Raw genomic sequence first — 27,402 nt, 5'->3', positions numbered from 1 at the left:
TAAGACGTTGGTGAGGCCCCACCTGGAGTATTGTGTTCAGTTTTGGAGGCCGTATCTTGCGAAGGATGTTAAAAAAAATGGAAGCGGTGCAAAGAAAAGCTACAAGGATGATATGGGATTTACGTTCCAAGACGTATGAAGAGAGGCTTGCTGACCTGAACATGTACACCCTGGAGGAAAGGAGGAACAGGGGTGATATGATACAGACGTTCAAATATTTGAAAGGTATTAATCCGCAAACGAATCTGTTCCGGAGATGGGAAGGTGGTAGAACGAGAGGACATGAAATGAGATTGAAGGGGGGCAGACTCAGGAAAGATGTCAGGAAGTATTTTTCACGGAGAGGGTGGTGGACGCTTGGAATGCCCTCCCGCGGGAGGTGGTGGAGATGAAAACGGTAACGGAGTTCAACATGCGTGGGATATGCATAGAGGAATCCTGTGCAGAAGGAATGGATCCTCAGAAGCTTAGCTGAAATTGGGTGGCGGAGCAGTTGGGGGAAGAGGGGGTTGGTAGTTGGGAGGCGAGGATAGGGGAGGGCAGACTTATACGGTCTGTACCAGAGCTGCTGATGGGAGGCGGGACTGGTGGTTGGGAGGCGGGAAATACTGCTGGGCAGACTTATATGGTCTGTGCCCTGAAAAGGACAGGTACAAATTCAAGTTAAGGTATACACATATGAGTTTGTCTTGGGCAGACTGGATGGACCATGCAGGTCTTTTTATGCCGTCATCTACTATGTTACTATGTTAGTGAGGGGTGAGTGTTTTCTGACTCCTCCGGGGTGGGTCCGCGATCGGAACATTTTTGGCGCGAACCGCCATTTTTTAATTTTACCGCCATTTTCGGCGATGGCTGCGGAGACTTTAAAACGCTGTTCTAAATGTGGCAAGTGCAAATCAGGAGCGGGGCTCTGTAATTCGTGCTGTACAGACAGTAGAGCTGGCCTGAGCATGGCGAGCGGTGATCTTTCGCGCTCTGAGCTGGCAGCGGACGCCATTTTAGATTTTCCACATGGCGCGGCCTCCGTTGCGACGGAGAGCCCTGAATCCGGAGGGGGGGGGGGTCCTCTGAGTGAGGCTAATAATAGAGCTGATAGCCCTGGGCAGGATCCGGGCGGTCAGGGAGCGGTTTTCTCCCCTGATTTTGTTTTAATGCTGCATAGGGCATACTTGCTTAAAAGAGCTCTTCCACAGGGATCTTCGGACCCTCTGCCTGGCCCCTCCTCCCTCCCTCCCCCCCCCCCCCCCCCCCCCGGTGGATCCTGGCCTTTTGGAGTTGGTTTTTCCTGTTTCTTATCCTCCTGATAAGCGCAGAAGGGCTAATTCCCCTTCTGAGTGTGGTGCACCCCCCTTTTCCCCCCCATGGTCGGGATATGAGGATTCTGAGGGGTCTGGCAGAACTTCTTGGGCTGAGGAGCCAGAGTCGGGTGCAGAATTGCCACAGGAGTTTGATGATCTGTCTGCGGTGAGGATTTTCCACCACGAGGAGCTGCCAGCGCTTATTTCAGATGCCTTATAAGCCCTCTTGATTGAAGATCCTGGGAGTGGCACAGCCTCCTCGGTTAATCCAAGGATGGCTAGTACCAGAAAGCCTGCTCGAGCCTTTCCTTTGCATGTCTCCATCCAAGAGCTTATTTCGGCTCAATGGGCTGACCCCGAGGGACCTTTTGAAGGTTGCCAGGGCTATGGGGCAATTATACCCTCTGAGTGAGGAACATTTGGCTTGCTTTGCAATTCCTAAAGTGGATGCCCTGGTCACGGCTGTGACAAAAGAGAACTACCCTCCCTGTTGAAGGAGGTGTTGCCCTGAATGATATTCAAGACCGCAGGCTTGATTCAGCTCTGAAGCGGTCCTTTGATTTGGCAGGTCTCACTGTTCGGGCGTCTGCATGCAGTTGTTATGCTGCTAGAGCCTGCCTGACTTGGTTACAGCAGGCAGTGGAACAGCCCGGTGATGGAGCGGAGACCGTATCTGAAGTGGCTCCGCGGATGGAGTCGGCCTTGTCCTTTTTTGGCTGACGCCCTTTATGATATGGTCAGAGCTTCAAATGGCTGTAGCAGTGGCGGCTCACCGCACTCTTTGGCTACGACATTCGGCGGTGGACATGGCCTCTAAGCAAAGGTTGGTGAAGTTGCTCTTTCAAGGCCTTCTCTTGTTTGGTGAGGAGCTGAAAAACATTGTTAAAGGCCTGGGGGATTCCAAACCTCAGCGCTTGCCCAAAGATAGGCCGAAGCCTTCCTCTAAGGGTCAGGCGGTCCGCTCCTCTTACAGACCTCGCTTCCGTGAAGCTAGAAGGTACCGCCCGGGGCGTGCTGCTGGGTTCACTTCACGTGCCCGCTTTCAGCAGAGAAACTCCTTTTGCTCGGACAAACGTTCTGAAGCTGCCGGTTCAAGGCCTGGAGTTCAGGGGCGACCCTCTCAATGATGGTGCGCCGGCCCCCTCCTCGTTTCCTGTCATCAGAGGAAGACTTTCCCTCTTTTTCGAGGAGTGGGCCAAAATCTCCACAGATCAGTGGGTCTTGGACCTGCTCAGATACGTATACCGAATAGAATTTGATGCCCCGGTGAGAGACGTGTTTGTGGAGTCCCGATGTGGTTCTGCTGCCAAACAGGCGGCGATAGAGGAGACTCTGCACAATCTGTGCCAGATAGGGGTTGTGACCCCGGTGCCTCCTGCCGAACAAGGTCTAGGCCGCTACTCCATTTACTTTGTGGTGCCACGAAAAGGCGGGTCTTTTCGCCCGATCCTGGACTTAAAAGAGCTAAACAAGTCCTTAAGAGTGCGGCATTTTCACATGGAAACCCTGCGCTCCGTCATTGCAGCGGTACAGCCAGGAGAGTTTCTCACGTCTCTGGACCTGAAAGAAGCTTACTTGCACATACCAATTTGGCCCCCGCACCAGAAGTTTCTGCGGTTTGCGGTGTTGGGAAAACATTTCCAGTTTCGGGCCTTGCCTTTTGGCCTCGCCACAGCTCCCTGAACCTTCTCCAAGGTAATGGTGGTGGTAGTTGCCTTTTTCAGGCGAGAGGGTATCCGGGTTCACCCGTACCTAGACGACTGGCTCATCAGAGCAGACTGAGAAAAAGTCATCTAGCTACAGCCAGAGTGATTTCAGTCCTTCAATCTCTGGGCTGGGTCGTCAATATGGCCAAAAGTTACCTGACCCCCCTCGCAATCTCTAGAATATTTGGGGGCCAGATTCGACACAGCCTCGGGCTATTCTTCTTCCCGAGCAAAGGCGGTGCAAGCTTCAGAATCAGGTCTGTCTGCTCCTGAGGGTGCCCTGCCCGCGAGCTTGGGACATTGTCCAGCTGTTGGGATCGATGACGATCACCTTGGAAGGGGTGCCATGGGCGAGAGCGCACCTGAGACCACTACAATATTCTCTACTTCAACGATGGTCTCCAGTATCTCAGGATTATCAGTGTAGACTTTCTTGGTTCCCTGCGGCCCGCCTCAGTATGGAGTGGTGGCTCTCGGACAGCATGTTGCGGCGGGGAATGCCACTGGCGCTCCCCGGTTGGTGCCTAGTGGTGACAGATGCCAGCCTGAAGGGCTGGGGCACACATTGCCAGGGGAAGCATGCCCAGGGTCTGTGGACGCCCGACTAGTCGGAGTGATCTATCAACCGCCTGGAGTTGAAAGCGGTGTTTCTGGCTCTTCTGGCCTTTCGAGTGACCCTGGAAGGATTGGCTGTCCAAGTGATGTCGGACAACACGACAGCAGTGGCCTACATAAATCGACAAGGCGGCACTCAGTGCAGAGCTCTAGCTGCGCAGGCCGAACAAATTTGCCACTGGGCCGAGCTGCATCTACAGTCCCTGCCAGCAGCTCACATTGCAGGTCAGAGCAACGTGCAAGCCGACTAAGCATGCATCAGATCGATCCAGCGAGTGGGACTAGCAGACGATGTATTCCTGCAGATATGTGCCAAATGGGGCAAGCCAATGACGGATCTTATGGCAACCAGTTCCAATGCCAAAGTCCCGTGCTTCTTCAGCAGACGGAGGGATCCTCGCTCTGCCGGGTTGGATGCCTTGGCTCAAACCTGGCCCCTGGGCTTGCTGTATGTCTTCCCTCCGTGGCCCTTGATAGGGCGAGTGCTCCTGCGGATTCGGCTGCATCCAGGAGAAATGGTGGTCATCGCCCTGGATTGGCCCAGGAGGCCTTGGTATGCGGACCTCCGACAGATGCTGTTGGAGGCTCCCTTTCTGTTACCTCTGGTTCCGCACCTGTTGTCACAGGGTCCGGTGGCCATGGAGGACACTTGCCGCTTTGGTCTTATGGCATGGCGATTGAGAGGGCGCAATTGAGAGATAAAGGCTACTCAAATAAGGTAATTTCCACTCTCCTGCAGGCCTGTAAGCGCTCCACTTCCGTGGCTTATGCCAGGATTTGGCGCCAGTTTGAAGTCTGGTGTGTTTTCAAGAGCGCTTTCTCCGTTGCGGGCTCCTGTCTCGCTGATTCTGGACTTTTTGCAGATGGTGTACACAAAGGCTTGGCCTATAATTCCCTGCGTGTGCAAGTGGCAGCGTTGGCCTCCCTGCGTGGCAAGGTTGAAGGCGTGTCTTTAGCTGCTCATCCAGATGTGGCACGGTTTCTTAGAGGGGTGCTTCGGCTCCGTCCTCCCTTGCGTGCACCTTGTCCAGCTTGGAACCTGGGGCTAGTGATGAAGGCCCTTCAGGGTGCTCCCTTTGAACCGCTTCGGCGTGCTTCAGAGACAGATTTGACACTAAAGGCCATCTTTTAGTGGCCATTACCTCGGCGAGACGGGTGTCAGAGCTCCAGGCGCTGTCCTGTAGAGACCCCTTTTTTGCAATTCTCAGAGTCAGGGGTCACGGTTCGGACCGTGCCTTCCTTCATGCCTAAGGTGGTTTCAGCGTTTCACCTAAACCAGCCTGTTTTTCTTCCCTCCTTTGTTGAGGAGGTTCATTTGGGCAATTGCGCCTTTTGGATGTGCGCAGGACTCTGTTGCAGTATCTGCGAATTACAAATTCTTTCAGGACCTTTGATCATCTTTTTGTGCTGTTTGCAGGTCCTCGCAGAGGGTCTTCAGCGTCTAAAGCCACTGTTGCCCGTTGGCTCAAGAAGCTATCTTTTCAGCATATCTGCTGTCTGGCCAGGCTCCACCTGAAGCCTTTAAGGCACATTCCACAAGAGCGATTTCCTCTTCCTGGGCGGAAACTGGAGCACTATCTCCATGAGATATGCAGTGCTGCAACATGGGCTTCTAAGCTCTCTTTCGCCCGACATTACAGGCTGGATGTGGCTGCCAGGAGGGATGTGCGTTTTGGAGCACAGGTGCTAGCGCGTGGTGTGGCTTGTTCCCACCCTATTTAAGGATTGCTTTGTTACATCCCATACGTAATGGCTTCATCTGCTTGATGACAAGGAAGGGAAAATTAGGTTCTTACCATGATGATTTTCTTTCCTTTAGTCATAGCAGATGAAGCCATGAGCCCTCCCTGTATGATTGTCTGTATTGCAGTGATTCTGATTTTAGGTGCTGTTCTTGTTTCCTGAAGTTATATTCCTTCCTTGGGGAGTCGGAAAACAGTCTTCAGGATTCTTGTTACAGTTATAGGAGGATGAGTTCATTCCCTCAGTTCATGTTTTGGGAGGATGAGTTTATTCCCTCCAGGAGGATGCAGGTATTCCCTCCGTTATAGAAAGTGGAGGACGAGTTTATTCCCTCCAGGAGGATGAGTTCATTCCCTCCTTTTTTGAGTTCATGCCCTTGTTAAGGGGCCATCGTTCGCTGTGAGGAAAGTTCATGTTATTCCCATTGCGGTTTGCCATACTGCTTTGGAAGCTTCAAATACTGAAGAGACGGTGGAGCTAGCTGGCCATGAGGGACTGAGAAAAGTTGAGTGCTCTCTATCTCCCCCTGCTGGTTGATGGACACAACCCATACGTAATGGCTTCATCTGCTATGACTAAAGGAAAGAAAATTATCATGGTAAGAACCTAATTTTCCCATCATTGACTTCGCTGGCATTAGCCGGTGGTGCTCCCTGGAAAGGTAGTATTTTCTCTACCTCAGCAGATGGTAGGTCACGCTCTTTTGGTGCCCCTGGTCTCTGCTGGTAGAAGCCACGTTGCAAGGTTGAGCCTAATGCCATTTCTAGGTTGTCTAGTGCCTGGACTGGACCTGGTCTAGCATGGTTGCTCTGGTTTCCCCAGTCATACTTAGGAGTTAGCACCCACTTAGTGAGGGTTGTAATTTGGTCATCCTACAGGACCCTGTTTGAAATGTGTGGATTCCCACCCTTCCCCCCACCCCTCTGTTCCCAGTCACTCTGTTTAGATGTAGTCACCCCCACCCCCAAGTCTGTCTTGCAGCTCCCAGGCATTAAAAATAAATAAAGAAGCCCTGATTGGCTTGCCTGATATAACTTTCTTCCCTTTTGCAGGGAATAAATGTGTGGGGGATTTTTTGTCGTCGTGGTTTTTTTTTTTTTTGTTTTTTTTTTTAACAAACCACATGGAGCGTGCCAGTGTCAAGGGATTAGTGGAGACATCGGAGCCCTGCACCTGAGCAGCTTAAGCAGCAGGGCAGGCCTGCTTATGCTGGCAATGTGACCGGGTGTGCCTGCTGGCAGACATTGTTAGTGTCAGTCTGCAGATTTCATACATTTGGCCCTGCCTACTCCTCCTGTGATGGAATATTTCTTATTCTGGAAATGGGTGGGGTACCAGAGGTTCCCTCCCCCTCCCCTCCTCCCTACACCTCTTGTTTTGCGCTAGGACAAGATCTGGAGCAAAAAGAAAGTTTCACCCCCCCCCCCTTCCAAAAGCAGACCCAATGTGGGTGGGAATGAAATCCCCCCCCCACCCCAAAAAAAAAAAAAGCTCTGATGGGTTTACCCTGCTGCTGTAAACCCAAAGCAGAAGACTTGACGGCAAATTCAAGGGAGAGACAGCCCTAACCCAACTCCCTGAGGAAAGTCAATCTGAAACCCACGGTGTTGGGCATGTCATAATATTTCAGGGAGAGCAGTCTTTTCTTCATGATTTGAGAGCCATTTAAACATCTGAGCCCTTAGCGTTTGGTTTTACTGGTGCAGGGCTCATCAGATAAGTGATTAGTTATTTATTCTGGCTGAATTGGTTTATGGCAGTGCATTTGTTTGGTTAGCACTTACTTGGCACACAAAAACACATCATTCACTGGGTTGCTCACTCCTTATGCTATGAAGTGCAATGTTTCACCCATTAGTGGTCTTCAATGACTATCACCTGGGTGTTTAAATCTCTGAGGGCGCTCCTCCTTTATGGTTAAATTAGTTACATTCTCCTGGTTGTGTTTGGGTGTGTTCAAAAGGGCAGCACTAAAAACAGACAAAAGCTAAATACTTTTAAGTATAGTTTCCCCACAACTTGGTATATCCTCTACTAGAAATGTAGATTTCAGCCTGCTTATAACTGCGCACCAAGGTACATGACTGTACCATCTGCCGGAGATGCATACTAAGGAGCTATAAGGGGAGTGGGTTTTTTTTCCCTTTGTTTACATCTGGTGGAAGAGGGACATACCCATCTAGACTCGTCTAGCATGGACAATAAGGAAAAAAAAGTGGACAGAAGTACTTCTGAGGCAGAAAGATGGGGCAGGAGAGTATTCCAGAAAAAAGAACTACATACCAAGAGAGCTGGCCAAAGTGGGAACGGTAATTTAGAGGAAACTTTTCATTTGGATTTAGCTCACTCTTCCAGTAATAGCTTGAGGTGTTACCTGTTTTAATGGAGACCTGCTATGATGGAACAAGGTACTTATGCCTAGATATCACTGAATTTAATGAACAAAAATATGTATTCACTTCATTGCAAGTTAGTTCACTGCTTACATAGAGCACTTTCATATTCTGAGCAAATCAAGCTAGCTTGATTCACTTTCTCTGAATATGCGGTATTTGGAGGTTGCATTTAGTGAAGTCACTGTTACAGAATGTGCTATACCAGATAAGTCAGGGAAGTCAAAAGTTAACTATTGTTCACATGTTCCGTAGGCTGCAACAAAGAAACAAAAGTATGAGAAGATTAGTGAAAAGAAGATGTCCACTCCGGTTGAGATCCTGTGCAAGGTAAGAACAGAACACTTTTAGTTCTTATTTTTGCAGTTTTGTCCTCAAAATTCTGCAACCATGTTGTAAAAACAGGGAGTATATGGAGAAAATGCGGCTGAGGGGGGAGATGTGATTGAGGTCTATAAAATGAGTGGAGTTGAATGGGTAGACGTGAAGCGTCTGTTCACGCTTTCCAAAAATACTAGGACTAGGGGGCATGCAATGAAGCTACAAAGTAGTAAATTTTAAAACAAATCGGAGAAAATATTTCTTCATTCAGCGTGTAATTACTCTGGAATTCGTTGCCAGAGAATGTGGTAAAGGCAGTTAGCAGAGTTTAAAAAAGGTTTGGACGGCTTCCTAAAGGAAAAGTCCATAGACCATTATTAAATTGGACTTTGGAGCAAACCTAGTCTAGTAGCTAGCATTTTTGCAAATATCTTCATATCTGTGTTGAGAAATGCAATGGGAGGATAATTAGCACATGAAGAGTAATCATTTCCAGGTTTGGGAGCACCACCACCCATGCTGTAAACATGCTAGCTGATAGCGCTCTTCCCTTCCAAATATCATTAAATAACCAGTGAAAAAGAGCCACAGAGGGGGGGCCAGCACTTTATAATACTCTGCTGGAAACCCATCTTCTCCTGCAGCTTTGCCCCTTTTCAAGTTTATTTTTTTATGGCCTCTTCCACCTCTTCCCTCATTCTCAGGATTGTTGAAATCTAGATCATACCAAGTTAAACAGGTGGGCACTCTCGCTTCATCCTGGCTTCTCTCATCTCCCATCATGATGATTCCTCTTGGTAATCTACTTGAGAGCAATGGTCTTTACTTTTATTTATGCTGATAACATCATTATTTACATCCCATTTTCCGAAACTTTATATTATCATTAACAAAATCAGATTAGGTATCACATTAACTGAATCCTGGGCTTCTAACTTTAAATTGAAACTTAATACTGATAAGACTACGTTTTTATTAATAAATCCTTATCCGACTGTTCTCAACGATTTTACAGTCAATAATATAACACATCATGTTGTATCCTCAGTGAAAATCTTAGGGGTTAAAATCAGTTTTTAACCTTAAAGTCAAGTCTCGACTATTATCTCTTCCTTTCATATGTTTTAGAAACTAAAGCGATTGTGATCATTTTTCACAAGACCAGTCTTCTGTATCTTAACCCAATCTCTTGTTCTAACAAAAACTGACTATTGTAATTTCATTTATGTTGGAATTAAATGCAGCCTTCTTAAACTACAAACTGTTCAAAACATGGCTGCCCGTCTAATTTGTAAATCACCGCGCTTTGCTAAAAGCTACCCAACTCCTTCATAATTTGATTACCTATAAAGAGCAGAACTTTGTTCAAGCTGTGTTTGTCCATCAAATTTTGTTTGGTATGTCACCGTCCTGTATGAATGAACTCATTGACTTCCTCCACGCAATGCTTTCTTGTCATCCAGAGAATCTCATTTTACATTTCCCCAGTTGCAATGTATCTTGCAAAACAATCCACAATGCTAATTTTTCTTATCAATGCACCAAAGTCTGGAATTCTCTTTCTAAACAAATTAGATATACTAGTGATTATGGATTATTTGGTAATTTATTGAAAACTTACTTTTTTAGCTCAGTCTTCAACAATGTGTTAGCATTCGGTTCTGAATATTTAGTTCCTTATGTCATTTCTTCCTGAGGCCCTACTGAGTTTGCCCCTATCGCTTCCTATATATTATTTTTATGATGTATTCTTTAAATGTAGCTCATTCATTTCATTTCTTTTCTTTTATGTTTATATTGTAAGCCACATTGAACCTGAGTTGTAGTGGCTTGTAGTTAAAGTAAGAAGATCCAGGTATAACACTAAGATTAGTTTTAGAAGTGAGGATGCATGTGCCTGCAAAGATAGAGAAGCAGAAAAAAAGGAGAAATTAGGCCTTACCTGCTAATTTGCTTTACTTTAGTCCCTCCGGACCGGCCTAGTGATTGGCTGATGGTTTGTGCACGCCTTCCAGCAGGTGGAGACTAAGACTTCTGACTCATCTAAGCTAGCCAATAAGAGCCCTTGCCAGATAGAAGATTCCAGTATACCATACCAAAGCTGAAGGAAAGAAAACCCTCAATCCGTGCACCCAGGAACCTGAGCAGCCTGCACAGCATGCATAAGGTGCCTGTAAGGCATAGCCTGAGAACGCATGAAAAGTTGCAACCAATGCCGACCTTTTGACTTTTTTGGGGGGGGGGGGGGGGGGGGGGGGGGGGGGGGGGCTCTGAAAAGACAACATACCTATACCCAAACCACAACAAACCAATTGCTTTATGGGAGGGGTCTGGGCCGGTCCAGAGGGACTAAAGGAAAGCAAATTAGCAGGACCGGCCCAGTGATTGACTGATGGGAAGTAACAGAGCAGTGAAGTCATGGGCGGGACCCCAGCAACCCAGCTCTAAGTACCCGTGCCCCAAATGCTTTATCCTGATGACTCTATACATCCAACCTGTAAAGTTTGGAGAGAGAGTGCAACGAGGCCCAAGTAGCAGCCCTGCAGATCTCCAACGGAGGAACCAAACACCGCTCAGCCCAAGAAGTGGCCTGACCTCTGGTAGAGTGAGCCTTAACTCCCACAGGAGCTGGTTTGCCTGTCAAAAGTAAGCGGAAGAAACCATTTTTTGAGTCGGCGAGAAATGGTAGGCTTAGAAGCCTTTTCATGACCCTCCGACAAGGATAAACAAGCGATCTGCCTGCCGAAACTCTTCTGTGAGCCTCAAATAAAACTTGAGCACCCTCAACATCGAGACACCTGAGGTGGTGGCCTAGTGGTTAGGGTGGTGGACTTTGGTCCTGGGGAACTGAGGAACTGAGTTCAATTCCCACTTCAGGCACAGGCAGCTCCTTGACTCTGGGCAAGTCACTTAACCCTCCATTGCCCCAGGTACAAATAAGTACCTGTATACAATATGTAAGCCGCATTGAGCCTGCCATGAGTGGGAAAGCGCGGAGTACAAATGTAACAAAGAAAAAAAACCAAAAATCCAAACCTCAGAAAGACCCGACGGGTAAAATGACAAGAGTGCGAAATTGGAAAACACGACCAGACCTTGGGAATGAAGGCGGGAACCAGCTGTAAAATCACTCTGTCCTTCGCAAACTCCAAGAAACCAACAAGAACGGGCCTGTAACACCGAAACTCTCCTAACCAAAGCTATAGTGACCAGAAAAAGAAAACCACCTGAAGAGGAAGACCTTCAAATAGCAGGATGCAAGAGGTTCGAAGGGAGGCTGAGACAAGACAGAGAACCAAATAAAGGTCCCACAGAGGAAAACCACAACCTGCGCAACAGGACACAGGAGACACGATCCCCACAAGAAACAAAGTACATCTGGGTGGGAGGCCAAGGACTTACCCTGATCCCAACCTCCAAATCTGGCCAAGGCAATGATCTGACTCTTAAGCGAGGAGAGCGCCAAACCTTTCTCAAGCCCCCGCTGCACAAACTCCAGAATCTGAGCAATGGAGGCACGGAAAAGGGGAAATAGCCACACCATGCGCCAAAAACTCTCCCAAGTCCTGAAATAATAGAAGTGGAACCTTGCCTACACCTCAGCATGGGAGAAATGACTTCCGCTGAGAAACCTCTCTTAGCTAACCTCACCCGCTCAAGAGCCAAGCCATAAGACAAAATTGACTGGGGTCTGGATGAAGAACCGGTTCCTGCACTAATAACCCTGGAAGGACTGCAAACCTGAAAGGGGAACTGGCCAACAGATGCCGAAGATCAGCGTACCAGGGTCTGTGAGGCCAATCTGGGGCTGTCAAAATCATTCTACCCCTGAGAGCTATTATATTTTAGATCAGGCGACCTAAAAGAGGCCATGGCGGGAACACATACAGGTGACCCTCTGGCCACGGTTGAAGCAGCGCATCGATTCCCTGGACCCTGGGGGTCTCTTAGATGACTGAAGTATGCCGCTGAGACAAACAGATCCACTGACGGGAGTCCCCAGCGACGCATGAGACTCTGGAATGCGTCGTCGCCTAGAGTACACTCCCTGGTATTCAGAGTGGTACGACTGAGAGAGTCCACCTGCACGTTTTCCACCGCTGACAGGTCTAGAAGATGACTCTCTGCCCAGCTTAGAAGAAGAGCGGCCTCTAGCACCAACTGAAGACTTCTTGGCGATTGAGAGAGGCCACCGCCGTGGCATTCTCAGACATGACATGGACTGACCTGCCTTCCAGGAATGGACAAAAGGCTCAAAGTGCAAAGCGTATTGTCCTTGTCTCTTAAGAGCTTGATGGAGCTGTTTGCCTCCTCTGGAACCCAGAGACCTTGAGCAAATTCTCCCAGATAATGTGCTCCCCAGCCCTTCGGACTGACATCTGTCATAACCATTGTTCACTGTGGAGCATCCAGCGGCCTTCCCCTGGCAGGAAGAAGATAGGGTACTGAGAGGGCTTCAAATTGACTCTTAACAGGGTTTACTATTTAACCAAGGACAGAAGAAAAAACTGGGCAACTGGAGAAGTACCTTGTAGCCTCTTCAGGAGTGACTTAGCGACAACCACCCATTCATCCAGTTAAAGGTGAACTAGAATACTCTCCAACCTGAAAGTTGCAGCCACTACTACCATGAAGTTGGAGAAAGGTCGATGTCAGACCTGTGAGCTCTTGTACCAAGTAGAGCGCTGCCGAGCCCGGTACTCAGACCAGGTTCTGCTTGGCAGCCGGACAACCCCAGGTTTCACCTGCGCTGACCGCCGTTCCCCAGAGGTTGAGCCCCTAGGTGTTGGCGGCCTGCAGGGCTTACGAGATGGAAACGGGGTGATGAACATGACGACCAGACAGGCAGCAGACAAGAGAGTGATCCAGGTACGGGCAGAGTCAGTAGGCAGGGAGCAGGTCAAGAGTAATCCAGGTACGGGCAGAGTCAGTAGGCAGGGAGCAGACAGAGCAATACAGGTACAGGCAGAGTCAGGAGGCAGGCAAGCAGACATAAGAGTAATCCAGGTACAGCTACCAGAGGTACTGTGCCAACAGTTGAAGGATGAGAAGCTTGTGGAAAACAGCCCTGACAGCTTCCGCTTTGAGACACGGATAACAGGGAGACTCCAGGAGAGTATTTGGCAACTTCCTCACAAACTCAAATGCGCTTTACTTCTGTCTTCTCCAAACCGAAAACAAAGCTGGAATTACTAACGAAAGCAAAGACTAGTGAGAAGGGAGCATCAACAGGATTAAGCATTACAGAAGAGAGCCCTTGGCTGGTTTATATGAAGACTGTGGATAATCCAAAGGGCTTTGAAAGTCAGTGACATGCAGGAAGGAAGAGGAATTGCAAATCCATAAGAAAGGCCTTGTCCCAGCATATAGACTTATGCCTAGAGCGTGCCACATGCAAGCGTGTGAAAGGTGCTTTAACTGACATTTTCCACAAAAAAAAAAAAAGCCAAAATATGGGAGGAGCACGGGGAGTCTCCAAATAGTTATATACCTGGTATAAAGAGAGGAGAAGCCCAACGGGCAGTGCAGCTAACTGAGAACCCGGGGAGCTGGGCTAGACCCTCACTGCAAACCCCTGCACCCAGAGAAAAGGAGTTGTTTTTTTTGACCTAAGAACTGGCATGAGAGTGGGTTTGCAATAGTAAGCCTATCGTAAATGTGCCTATATTTATTTATTTATTTTATTTTTGTTACATTTGTATATCACATTTTCCCACCTATTTGCAGTGTGGCTTACATAGTACCGAAAAGGTGTTAGCCAAGTCCGGTAGAGGAACAAATACAATGTGATGTTAGGGTCGAATAAGGTAGGTATGTTTCAGGCACATTAGGGGTCGAAGATAGGGAAGGGCTAGCTAGAAGAGGTGCTGGTATATCTAGGGTAAAATAATAAGCTGTTTGTCCAGTTAACAATTCACAGCCAAATGCTCAAAAAATCAGGGCTGGTTTTAACAATGAGGCAGCCTAGGGAGCTGCCTAGAGTGGCATCTTCTAAGGGGCAGCAAAGAGCTGCTACAGTCACGGCAGAACCCTAGGTCATGACCTCTACAAAAACTTGATCTTTTAGCTGCAGGGAGGGTGAGCACTTTTCAAATGTCTTTTAGAAATATATAGATGGGAGGGGGGGAGGAAGGACGTCCATAGGCACAGCTCGTCTTTTTTTTATTTTTTATATATATATAGTGAAGGACGTCCTTGGCATGTGCAGAGCAGCTAGCATAACGCTAGCTGCTTTGCGCATGCTCGACTGGCCGACTGTTTAACGATGGAATAGGGAATGCAAGTGAGCTACAGCAAGCAGCTCATTTGCATTCATGTTCTTTGATGCATGCCCATTCCTTACCGATTCACCAAGGGAATCTGTAAGGAAAGGGCTTTAACGAGTCTTTAGTGCATTTTGGCCTGAGTCAGAGACTGAATTTCCAGAACAGCCATGCATCAACAGAAGATATGGAATATGCCTACGGAAGGAACTTCTCCCAGTAGCAGACCATTCTGAATCAAAACCATGGACTCAGCGTTCCCAGAAAATTCTTTGATCTGCGAACAATTATCACCTCATAGAAAAGGCATAACAGGGTCTTTTCCAAGATGACAGGGTGTGAATCAGACACAGGGTCACCCACCAGGTCCCAGAGAACCATGGAACGCACAGAGTTAAAAATAAAACCCTCAGCAGTAGAACAAAATAAAACAGAGGGAGCAGCGCTGTCCACATCCTGTAACGCTATAGAAATAATTAGCAATAAAGAATTCATCCCTCCAGACGGTGCTACTGGAGAAAATAAGGGCTGAGAAGAAAAACTCCTAACAATGCAACCATGAAAGAAACCAGCTGCTCTGCCTCGGCAGGACTTCCTGTAAAAATGATGGTGTTTCACTCTGAAACTGAAACAGCATCTGTCAGAGCTTCCTCAGCGGCAAGAGGAGAAAACCGCAGCATTTCAAAGAGAACCGCCAAATCGGCAGAGCGAGAAGTCAACTAAAAGCTGCCAAAATTACTTTTTTTTTTTTTTTTTTTTTTAAACGACACTGAAGCATCCCAGACTCTGCCCTAGCAGAAACCAGCTTTTTTTTCCTCCCCCCCCCCCCCCCCCCCCCCCCCCCCCCCAAACGCAGAGTCTCCTTGCAAGGAAAGACAGCCAACCAGCAGCAAACCCAAGAAAAAGGGAAGGCTGCTGAAGGGAGACAAAACAGACCTGCTTTGCTTGGTTTCTTTTTTTTTTTTTTTTTTTCTCAATGCAGAATCAGTGTTGCTGTCTCTCCCGGCTTTCAGGACAACACTTCCTGTGAAAGGGCTGAGGCAGAGCCAATTAAACTTGTCACTCTAAGGTAGCGGCACTAAATCAAACATTTGGGAGGACTTTTTTTTTTTTTTCCAAAAACTAGAAAGAAATGTGGCTGCCTCTCCCAAATTGAGTCTCTTCCCCCAAAGAGTCTGAGCCGCTGCAGGACCCACACAGTGAGCCAGTCAAGAGCAGGGAGGACTAGGGGGAGGGACCCGGCCGTCCAGGTGTAACACCCCCAAGGTAACCCCAGGCCCCCACAGACCACTACCTCATCTAGGTTCCCTACAGTAGGTGCACAGAGAAAGGAGTTTAAAGAAATTTTCTCTTTTTTTTTTTTTGTTTTTTTTACACAGAAGGAAAAGGGAAGAAAGAAGAGACTGGGCTCACCACCTTCCACCTGCTGGAGACTGAGAATACTGGAATCTTCTATCTGGCAAGGGCTCTTATTGGCTACCTTAGATGAGTGAGAAGTCTCAGTCTCCACCTGCTGGAAGGCGTGCACAACCCATCTGTCAATCACTGGGCCGGTCCGGAGGAATGCTAAGGAATGCTAGTTGCCATCTAGTTTGTCCTTTTTAGTGTATTTTTCTTCGCTTTAAGATTCATGTTATATTTTATGACATGCACTATTAAAATTTGTAGGGGTTTCCTGCGGAATTTGCCATGTACTTGAATTACTGTCGTGGCCTACGCTTTGAAGAGGCACCAGATTACATGTACCTGAGGCAGCTGTTCCGTATACTGTTCAGGTCAGTTTCACAGTGTTTCCAGATAAGTAACATTGGACTTTATTAAATTTCTGTTTATGATGCTTTTCTTGTTTGGAAATATTTTAAGTCAAAATATAACTTTTAAGTTTAAATGTTTTATCTTTAGCTTTGAGACCAGTTTAATTTTTAAAGTTGCTGGTGAGTTTGGTCCCAGTGTCCTGAAAATGTTGTAGAATAACTAACCATAGTTTTGTCTGGCTGAATGGTACAAACTTTTTATTCTTTATCAGTAGTAATAAAGTTGAACACAGCTTAAGATAGTACTTCATAAATAGCATTTGCTTCTTTAAAATATTGCAGTTATGGATCTACGATGACTCTATCACGCTGAACTAGATGTACAGGAGGGCTTTCCCATTTTTGTATTGGGGAAAGAGTGACGTGTATGCCCAGTTTTTGTAAAGGATTTGATAAAATCTGCACTAACAATATAATTTAATGAAGGAATGACACGTGAATGTGCTTTACAGAAAAGTGCACAACTCTGGCAAGGGTTTTTTCTGAGGACTTAGAGATGAAGTTACCCTGTTGGTTTTTATCAGTTTGCCAGTAGCAACCACATTTAGGATGCTCATAAATAAAGTGGGTGCTTCATTTGGATTTTTAACAAACATGACTGAGTCAGGCACCCAAGAGGGTGGTGATCTTACATGTTGCTGAAACAGTCTCCCAGAGCTCAGAACTGAGTAACATTCTGAGCATTATGACCCTTTCTGCTATGGTCGTCTCCTCAGTGCCTGTTTTATTTTTTTCTATATTGCTGAACAGGAACAAAAACAAAACTGTACATTTTTGATAAATTTAGTCTGATGTATTTTGGAATGCATGCGTTTCTTTCTCTCTCCCCCCCCCCCCCCCCCCACCACACACACACAGTGGGCAGACTCCTGGCTTTTTCTGGGGCATGTCAAACAAGTCTTCTCCCCCCAACCCACATGCACACCAAAAACTTCATAATTTTGGACACCTACTCCTGGCAAATTGGGTAACAGTATAATAATGGGTGGTTTTCAGTTACCCCAGTATTGACTGGATAATTGCTAAATCAGGGAGCACTAGGAAGGTAAAAATCCTAGACATAACTGCTTGCAGCAGCTGGTCCAGGAACCAACGAGGGGGAGCTATGCTGTAGTAGCATTCAATTTTTGAAAGAACTATGATAAATTGAAGAAAATAGTTACATGGAAGCTAAAAGGATTGACTGCAAAGGTTAAGACTTTAAATCAGCGCTCAGTGTGAAATATGAGCAGCATTTACATTGTAGTTTGGGACCCCCAGCACCTATTCAAGATATTAGTTGCTTCAAGACGACCATTGACCAGGTGCATCTAGGCCTTCAGATGGAAAAAGTTCTACATCTGGTGGTTAATCAATGGCTATTACCCATCTTTACTGATTAGGACTGCAGACATTCTCAAGAGTATACGTCTGTGTTGTCTAGGCCTATTATTCCCTTATCAGTTGGTTCTGGTTTCACAGTAGTTCATGTCTTGATTTATGAACTGCTTTCTGCATGTCAGGTTGCCACTGCAGAAGCCTTAAGTACCTTAGAAACCTCATTGTCATCTTTGTATTTCTATTGAAGCCATTTGAACCAGGAGTGTCTGTTTCACCTTGCTTCATACCTTCAGTTCACACAACTACCGGACCAGTCCACAGTTGGAGACAGTGCATTGGTTGGGCTATTCTAGTTAACTTATGTATCAAAAAGATATGAGTTGCAGTGTTAGGCTGATCCTGAAAAATGGACAGCTCCTATCAAGATGAGCAGCTCAGAGCTTGTCACCCACTTGTTGCTTAATTTCTGATTAACTACCTGTAGAAGCTGGTGTTTTTCTATAAATGACGGGATTGATCAGGCATATCACTTCCATCTCCCTGAATTTTATTTCTTGTTGAGTACTGAGAGAACCACTGTGAAAGGCCAGACATGCTCATCTTTACTTTCCGTTCTATGGTCCAGGAGAGTTGTTCTGACCAGTGGCATGTAATAATGCACTAACTTGTATGTCTGGGATCAATCCCTAAGGAAAGCACCTGTTTAAAAGTGAGAAACAATGTTGTCCTTGCCCAAAAGATTGCAATCTAAAGAGTAGTAGCTGAAATAAGGGTGAATTCACTTGCCCAAGGTCACACAGCCTCAGTTAGCCTTCAGAAACCTAAGAAGATGGCATTTATAGAATACCATTAAGCGTGAGTTCCTTGGTGGCCTGTTTTTTGTCTGGGGATCAGGGTTATACATATGCATACATCTGTTTAGGGACATGACTTGTTTATGTAAAGTGTTAAATTCTTTTTGTGTTGATTTTAAATACTTTATGGTTTCTTTCCCTAACAGAACTCTGAATCATCAGTATGACTACACGTTTGATTGGACGATGCTAAAACAGAAGGCAGCGCAGCAGGCAGCCTCCTCCAGTGGGCAGGGCCAACAAGCCCAAACCCCCACAGGCAAGCAAACTGACAAACCCAAGAGTAACATGAAAGGTTAGTAGCCAAGAACCAAGAGACGTTGCAGAAAACAAAAATTAAATTTAAATTGCTGAATTGGGCATGATGCCAGCAATTCTGGAAGTGTTAGATCAAGGAGGTGGTTTAAAAAAAAAGTTTGGCTATTTTAAAGTACATTAAAAAAAAAAAAGACGTCCTTGGGAAATTTGACTACTAACTTTAATCAAAAATGTCCTTGTTCATATACGTTTGTGTATGTGTGTATATAAACTGTATATTTCTCTTCTCTTGGGACTTTGGGTCATTTTAACACTTGCACTTTTTGCTTATATAACTCCCTTTTCGAAAGACATTGACTTGGTGGCATGAATGTGGAAAATTTGTCCATATTCCTGGGCCTAATGCTTGCTTTTGTGAAGAGCATTCTGCACTGCCCCCAATATCTTACTATCTCTTGTAAAATTGTGGCTTCTGTTTGTTTCATGGTGGCATAAATAAACCTTTATTTTAAGAGGGCAATATGTTCTACTTGTGAACTGCTTCGGTTTTGGTTTTTTTTTAATTTTTTATAGACGTATATGTGTAATGTAGCAAAGAATTGGTTAGAAAGAAATGGATTCAGTACAAGGTACAGAGGTAAACATGTCAACATTTAAATTATGCTAAATTTTATGGATGAAGTTCTATAATGTAAATATTCCATTCTCCATGGACAAGCAGCTCTCCCAAAGCCCAGAAGACAGAATACTTTGTGAGCATGTTCAAATGCTCCCTTCCTAGCAACTAGTGTACCCTCTTCCTCAGTCTTTCATTCGCCTGGCAAGGCAGCAACAGGTCTTTTATCTTTGTTTTTAGTTTGTTTTTTCCCCTGAGCAAACCGTGCCCAAGAAGATAGTTGACACCCTGGGGCTCAGTATCAGTCCTCATGGGCTGCCTGCCTGTATTGGTACTGTTTCAGAGGCTTTTGGAAGCAGTTTATCTACACACAAAGATGTTTTGACACCCTCTGGGGGATCTGTGTCAGTCACCACAGATTGTCCAGCCTTCAGACTTCAGTGCTTGCCAGGTAACTGTTTCATGAGCCTTCCTACTTTTCCCCCGAGATATGGCTCCAGTAATTACCTCACACACAGGCAGCACCTGAGAAACTCAATATATTTAGTTTCCTCCATTACTGTGGACTGTCCTAGAGCTCTAGAGCTCAGTTGCACTAACCCAGGGTCCTAATCCTGTGTGTAGTGCTTCCCTGCCTTGCAGCTCTGTTTCACCAGGAACTTTCCAGCAGGTTACCTCGGCAGGGCTCATCAGGCTCCACATAACCCACCAGAATCATTACAACCCATTGTGTTAAGGGGACAGTAAGTAAGCTCTCTAAATAAAAGTTTGTTTACTAGAGATTTGCAAGTGCCACCTTCACCCAGATTTTGGGGATATTTTTTTCTCCTCACACTGTCTGGACAGTGTTAAATCTCTTAAGCCTCTGTAAAGGTTCTCATTTTAAAATTGCTCCTTTTCTGACCTCCTTGCCTTGCAGAGTTCAGTGGCTTGTTTTTCTGTGTGTTGTCTCTCCACACAGAATGCATGGTAATAGCCTCGTTTCCTATGAGGTCTTCTAGGTAGTTTATTTTCTGTAGTGAACAACGTTATGTTTAGATATTTGGATTGTCAGAAGGCATTTGACAAAATACCTGATGAAAGATTCCTGAGTAAATTAGTCATAGGATGGGAGGTATTGTCTTATTGTGGATTAAAAACTGGTTAAAAAAAACAAAGTAGGGTTAAATGGCCAGTATTCTCAATGGAAATGGGTAGATAATGGGGTTTCCCAGGGATCGGTGCTAGGACCTTCTTTTTAACATTTATAAATGATCTAGAGATGGGAATAACCAGTGAGGTAATATTTGCTGTTAATTTCCATCTCCACAATACATCAACACTCATTCTTTTATTTTGCATTTTGAAATGACAGAGAATATGCTAACTGCTCATTTTAACTCTCATCTCCTTTCAGTTTTCTTTGTTTCACTTATATGACCTGTCCAGTACCTTTTTCTTCACATGACAGTCCATGCCCTATGGCCACTCATGTTTCCATGACCTTACCTTCAACCTACCACGGGGCTACACCTCAGTTGCAAGGGTTTGCTGAATATAGTAGACTCCGTCTCCCTTGCACCCTTGCACCCTCAGCTTGGGACTTGCCCATATGTGTGGCTGACTTACTCTGTTAGTCCATGGAGCAGTGAAGTTGCTTAGGTTCTCCATGGACAGCAAAATAAATCAGCCACACAGCCCTCCCACCTCCCATCATAGTTGAAATTACCTTTAGTTATAGAACATAGGAGGAAGAGGAGGGGTGTCTATTGCAAGGCAGGGAGCATTCACACATGTTCAGAGCTTTTTTTTGTGTCTTGTGGGCTTTGGGGGAGAGGGTTCGGTCTGCAGCCGTCTGGATGACATTAACCCATACGTGTGGCTGACTTAAGCTGTTGTCCACGAAGAACCTACGTTACAGGTAAGCAGTTTCACTTTCTAATTCATGAAAACAATTTGTGCAGCATCTCCTTGCAGTCCTGGTTAGTGCTGTCCACTTTCAAAAATAACAAACCTTATTGCATATATATTATGTATCATATATAGACACAAACAGAACTACCTCAATTTGTTAGATATCCTTATTGCTTGCTAAACCAATTATTGTGCTGCAAAAGGTAGGTGAAATTATTGTTAGCGTTTTCCTTGTGGCATAGGAGGTTAGGGAGAGGAGTATACGAGCACTAGTGTCAAAACCGAAGACTAATAAGCAAGAACAATGTTCTTCAGAGCATAGCATCTGATATTAGGTAAAGCAAACCAACTTATTTTATAAAATGATGCCCCAAAAATGGAGTACCAGTGGAGCAGAGAGGCTTTCCTGGGGAACACTGTAGACGGTGACTTTTAAAGACCATTTGGATATGCATGAAGAATCTTCAGCAGCTGGTTAGTAAATGAATTTCATTACTCTGTCCTTGAAAATAACCTACGTTTTCTAACCATTCTAGTAAATTTGTGTTGGTATGTATTAAAGTAATTTACTTAAATTCTAAAATCTAAAATAAGAACTCTGTTCATTTTTACAATTAATGCTGGATTCTAGTCTGCTTAGTGCAATCACATCCTTTTGAAAAATAGTTATTCTAAAACATTTTCCCTACAGAATGATTTTAACCAACATATTCTGAACTGCTTATATGGTTAAATATTTAAATCTTTAGCGAGATGGGAAGTTTGAAAGCACTTTCATAATTCAAAAATTATAAATGAACCTTGTACATTGGAAATGGAGATGAAATACTTTTTAAAGGATTACCTGATTAATAATCGGATGTTGTCATTTTCAGTTTCCATCTTAGGGCTTCTCACTGTTTTTGTAATATCAGCATCTGCTGGTCCAGTCAGCTAAACAGTAAACTGCCTACGATAGAAGTAAAAGCGTTCACTACGATTCTAGGAGAAGACTGCAGAATTCAGAAATCTAACAGATTTCTTCCTTTCATCATAAGCTGTTTAATACATTTGGGGGGGGGGACTAAGTCTGAAGTGGTAGCTTCCTTCCCACTTCCTTCAGTGTCTTGTTTTGAATGGATGGGAGAGCTGTTTTTGCGGACTGAGCACAAAGCTCGCAGTACTGAATTTGGCATCACCATTCTGTTCAGCAGAGCAAGCCCTCTTCTGCTCTTATCTCCTCCTCTCTACATGGAATACCTTGTAAACTGCTGGTTTGTGTGGTATTCTTAGGGCTTCATCTGTAGCAGTAAATGAGGAGAAGGAAATTTATATGAAAACCTGAAATGACCAAATTGTGGATGCAGGACTAAGGGAAAATACTGCAGTTCAAGATGTCTGGAATTTATTTAGAACTGGCTGATTATAGGAGTTCCTGAAGAGATGTAATGGGCATCAGCCTATTTTATTTATTTATTTGTTTTCTGCATTTATATCCCACATTTTCCCACCTCTTAGCAGGCTCAATGTGGCTTACAAATACCGTAGTGGCGATCGCCATTTCTGGAATAGAACTACAGAGGAATATTCCAGTAAAGAATTTAGAAAATACACAATAAAATTAGAAGAAAATAAACCATTTCAGGTATTTGAGAACAAGGGTAGTGAAAAGCGTTCAATAATAGCACTGTGATAAGTAACCAAAAAAATAGTACAATGTTAACTAGTTCTGGTACAGTATTGGTGCCATATTTTTAAGGCGGCTCCTTTTGATAAGTCTCTTTGAACAGGTAAGTCTTTAATAGTTTCCAGAAGGCTGCCAAATTGTGTTGTTGTTATGGCATTCGGCAGTGCATTCCAGCGTTGCATGCAGATGTAGGATAAGCTAGATGCATAAATTGATTTATATTTAAGTCCCCTACAATTGGGATATCACAGCTAAAGTCTATCTTGGACAGTGAGAAATGCCAACTCCAGACTTCGCGCCTTCTGTCTCGCTGCACCCTACGCCTGGAATAAACTTCCTGAGCCCCTACGTCTTGTCCCATCCTTGGCCACCTTTAAATCTAGACTGAAAGCCAACCTCTTTAACATTGCTTTTGACTCGTAACCACTTGTAACCACTCACCTCCACCTACCCTCCTCTCTTCCTTCCCGTTCACATTAATTGATTTGATTTGCTTACTTTATTTATTTTTTGTCTATTAGATTGTAAGCTCTTTGAGCAGGGACCGTCTTTCTTCTATGTTTGTGCAGCGCTGCGTACGCCTTGTAGCGCTATAGAAATGCTAAATAGTAGTAGTAGTAGTAGTAGTAGTATTGCCAGCATTGTATTATCAAAAGGATGTTAACATGCAGACAGGAAAATAACATTTCTTAAAAAAAAAAAAAAGTACCAGGATAGATGCCTAGCTGAAGAAGCTGCTGCTGTGACAAAATAGATGTATGATTGATAACCATTTTAAATGCAGCTGTGACATAGGTGACTAATTAAATGCAGTGAGCAATATTAAATGAGCAATTTCATTTACTTTTCAGAAAAGTTCATTCTCTGTATACCTAATGATGCCTGGGCTCATTCCACACAGTATATATTGGACCAAAATGAAAAAACCTAAGTTGTTAACATCTTTTCTTTCTGTAATTGCTTATTGCATACTTATTATGACTTTTCTTGCATAAACATTTAGTTGATCAAGTCCACTTGATGGCGTATATTTACTAGTTGACTTTTGCTTCAATACATTGGTGATTTACAATGTCATATAAAACCAATATAACATGGGATAGAAGATGCGGACAAACGTTCTAGATACAATACCAAAAAGTTTAAACAATTTCATAGTGGGGGTAGGACACAAAACAAAAGTTTATCCGAGGACAAGCAGGCTGCTTGTTGTCACGACTGGGTGACGTCCACGGCAGCCCCGAGGCACAGAAATCTTCCTAGCAACAAAAGTTTGCTAGAGCCTTCGAACGTGCGGACGTCTTCCTGCCCGTCGCGCGAGAGTCCCGATTAGTTCTTTTCTTTCCGCGTTGAGGGAGTGACTGCTTGCGGTCTCTCTCCACTTCGCCTCAAAAAGAGCCTTTGTTTTATGTGTCTTTTATAGTCATTTTGCTGTTTGAGATGTTTTCCCTTTCCTTTTAAAAAAAAAAAAATCACCTGCAGTTCTTAGTTTTTTCCCTGTAAGTTCCTTTCGCTTTCGTAGCGGTTTCTCATTTTTGTACCCTCCTTTTTGGCACAATCGAGAATTTTGACTTTGCCGCCGTTATTTTTCCTTCCATGTCAACGAGGACACCCAGCGGCTTCAAGAAGTGCACTCGGTGCAACGGGGCGACCTCAGGTGCCGACCCCCACGCGTGGTGTCTTCAGTGCCTTGGGCCCGACCATCGCCCAGACGCATGTAACTTGTGTCAAAAAGCGGACACAGGCGTCGAGACAAGCTCAGCGGGACCGTCTGTTTGGAGCTTCACCCGGTTCTTCGGCTTCTACATCGGCACAGGAGATGGCATCAACATCGGGAGCGCAAGTAATGGCTGTCCAGAGACCACCACACGCTGGGAGCAGTGAGCCCTCGAGTGGGTTTCCACCTGCCTCGACGGCTGCTGCTGTGCATGCCCACCGGGACCGATCACTTTTGGACCCGACCCCGAGGAGGCGTGTGGATTCCACGTCCTCGTCGGTACCTAGTAGTGTCGACGTACATCGCACGAAGACTAAGAAGCATTGTCATTTGTCTCCTTCCCAGGGTACCGGGAGCTCCAGGGCGTCGAAGGATTCGGCACCCATAAAGCATTGACACAAAGAGGACTGCTCCCCTCCATTCAAGAGGTGTCGGTCTTCGGACAGCCCGGTACCACCTCCTTACCCTTCGCAGGTTTTGGTTCTGACTCCTGCACTGACCCCACAAGGCAGAGAGACTCTGGATGAGCACATCCGAGCCATTCTTCCAGGGATTCAGGAAGGGCTGCTGCGTCGGTCTGTTCCGGCACCGGGGATGCTTGCGCCCTCGGTACCGTTGATGGAAGCGGCAGCTGGCTCCAGGCCTGTGGTGAGGTCCCGGATGCCGGTGCTGCCTGCAGCATCGGCCTCTGCTGCCACCCAAGTCACCTCCCCATCGACATCGCTGGAGGGAGCTTCGTCGCCACCAGCACGGGAGTTGACTTCTCAACATAACCATCGAAGACGTGGTTCCTCGGCGTCGAGACTGGCCCGGTTTCGGACTGCAGCCAGAGAACTCTTGTCCTACACCGAGGAGGATGCCTCGTGGGAGGAAGAGGAGGATCCTAGATATTTCTCTTCTGAGGAGTCTTTTGTGGTCTTCCCTCTGATCCTACTCCTTCACCAGAAAGAAAGCTTTCCTCCCGGAGAGTCTTTTTCTCTTCATTTGTCCAGGAAACGTTTGTTGGCATTCCCTTCCCTGTGGTATCTGTGGATGAGCCCAGGACTGAGATACTTGAGGTCCTTGACTATCTTTCGCCACTATCCCTCTGCATAATGTCCTTAAGGAGACATTGCTAAGGAACTTGATGAAACCACTATCTAATTCCACCATTCCCTAGAAAGCTGAGTCCCAGTATCTGATTCACAGAGAACCTGAGTTGATGAAGTCGCAGTTACCTCACGACTCTGTGGTTGTGGATTCCGCTTTCAAGAGAGCCAGGAGTTCTAGAGATTTTGCTTTGGCGCCCCCAGGATGGGAATCTAGAACCCTGGACTCTTTTGGGAGGAAGGCCTATCAGTCCTCCATGCTCGCATCCAAGATTCAATCATACCAGCTCTACACAAGCATCCACATGCGGAACAGTGTGAAGCAACTGGCGGATTTGGTGGACAAGCTCCCTGTGGAGCACGCCAGGCCTTTTCAGGAGGTGGTCAGGCAGCCGAAGGTATGTCGTAAATTTCTGTCCAGGGGTGCTTACAACTCTTTTAATGTTGCATCCAGAGCCGCTGCTCAAGGTATAGTGATGTGCAGACTCTCATGGCTACGTGCTTCTGACCTGGACAATCGAGTCCAGCAGCGGCTTGCGGATGTCCCTTGCCGGGGGGGATAATATTTTTGGCAAGAAAGTCGAGCAGGTGGTCGAACAGCTCCACCAGCAGGAAACCGCCCTCGACAAACTCTCCCACCGGGCGCCTTCAGCATCTACCTCATCAGGTAGACGTTTTTTCAGGGGGAGGAGGAGTGTTCCCTATGCTTTACAATAAGTGCAGGTACAAGCCACCTTGCCGACAGTCTTCTCAGGCTCAGCCCCAGCGCACTCGTTCGCATCAACAGCGTGCGCCCAGACAGGCCCCTGCAGCTCCCCAGCAAAAGCAAGGGATGGGCTTTTGACTGGCTCCAGCTGAGCATAGCCGCTCTAAAAGTGTCCGTGCCGGACGGATCTACATGTCGGGGGGAGGTTAAAATTTTTTCACCAAAGGTGGCCTCTCGTAACCTCCGATCGGTGGGTTCCTCAAATAGTCCAGTTAAGATACTCCCTCAATTTGATCTCCACACCTCCAAATTGCCCACCGGGAGCTCAGTCACAGGAAGTATCTTCGATTCCGTCTGGGAACACGACACTTCCAGTATTGTGTGCTGCCTTTTGGGCTCGCGTCTGTGCCCAGGGTCTTTACAAAATGCCTGACGGTGGTGTAGCGTCACTACGCAGACTGGGAGTACATGTGTTCCCTTATCTCGACGATTGGCTGGTGAAGAACACCTCAGAGGCAGGAGCTTTACAGTCCATGCAGCTGACTATTCAGCTGCTGGAGCTGCTCGGGTTTGTTATAAATTACCCCAAGTCCCATTTTCTTCCTGCTCAGAAATTGGAATTTATAGGAGTTCTGCTGGGCTCGCAGATGGCTCATGCCTATCTTCCCGAGGCAAGGGCAATCTTCTGTCCCTCGTTTCCCTGGCCGTCTCAGCAGATCACGGCTCGGCAGATGTTGAGACTTTGGGCCATATGGCCTCCACAGTTCATGTGATTCCCATGGCCCGCCTTCACATGAGATCTGCTCAATGGACCCTAGCTTCCCAGTGGTTTCAGGCTGCAGGGAATCTAGAAGATGTAATCCAGCTGTCCACCGATTTACACAATTCCCTCTGGTGGTGGACAATTCGATCCAATTTGTCCTTGGGACATCCCTTCCAAATTCCTCAGCCTCAAAAAGTGCTGACGACGGATGCATTCCTCCTGCGGTGGGGAGCGCATGTAGATGGGCTTCACACTCAAGGAGCGTGGTCCCTCCAGGAATCAGGTCTTCAGATCAATCTCCTGGAGTGCGAGCGGTCTCGAACGCTCTAAAGGCTTTCAGGGATCGGCTGTCCAAATTATTCAAA

The 27,402-nt window shown here is 46.1% G+C and overlaps 1 protein-coding gene across 5 annotated transcripts in view; it reads left to right on the top strand.

The window, feature by feature from the left end:
• Positions 1–27,402, top strand: part of CSNK1A1 (casein kinase 1 alpha 1) — a 108,455-nt gene that overhangs the window by 65,325 nt on the left and 15,728 nt on the right. For 3 of the 5 annotated variants that reach the window (XM_030212390.1, XM_030212394.1, XM_030212395.1), the window contains 3 exons: positions 8,014–8,088; positions 16,011–16,117; positions 18,477–18,625. In XM_030212390.1, the coding sequence (XP_030068250.1) occupies positions 8,014–8,088; positions 16,011–16,117; positions 18,477–18,625 (331 nt within the window). Of the gene's footprint in view, positions 1–8,013; positions 8,089–16,010; positions 16,118–18,476; positions 18,631–27,402 lie in introns of those variants that run through there. The other 2 variants (XM_030212393.1, XM_030212392.1) reach the window with 2 other exon arrangements.

The sequence above is a fragment of the Microcaecilia unicolor genome, chromosome 8, assembly GCF_901765095.1.
Source record: "Microcaecilia unicolor chromosome 8, aMicUni1.1, whole genome shotgun sequence".
In the NCBI taxonomy this organism is placed as follows: Eukaryota; Metazoa; Chordata; class Amphibia; order Gymnophiona; family Siphonopidae; genus Microcaecilia; species Microcaecilia unicolor.
This window is presented reverse-complemented; position numbering and strand designations above follow the sequence as displayed.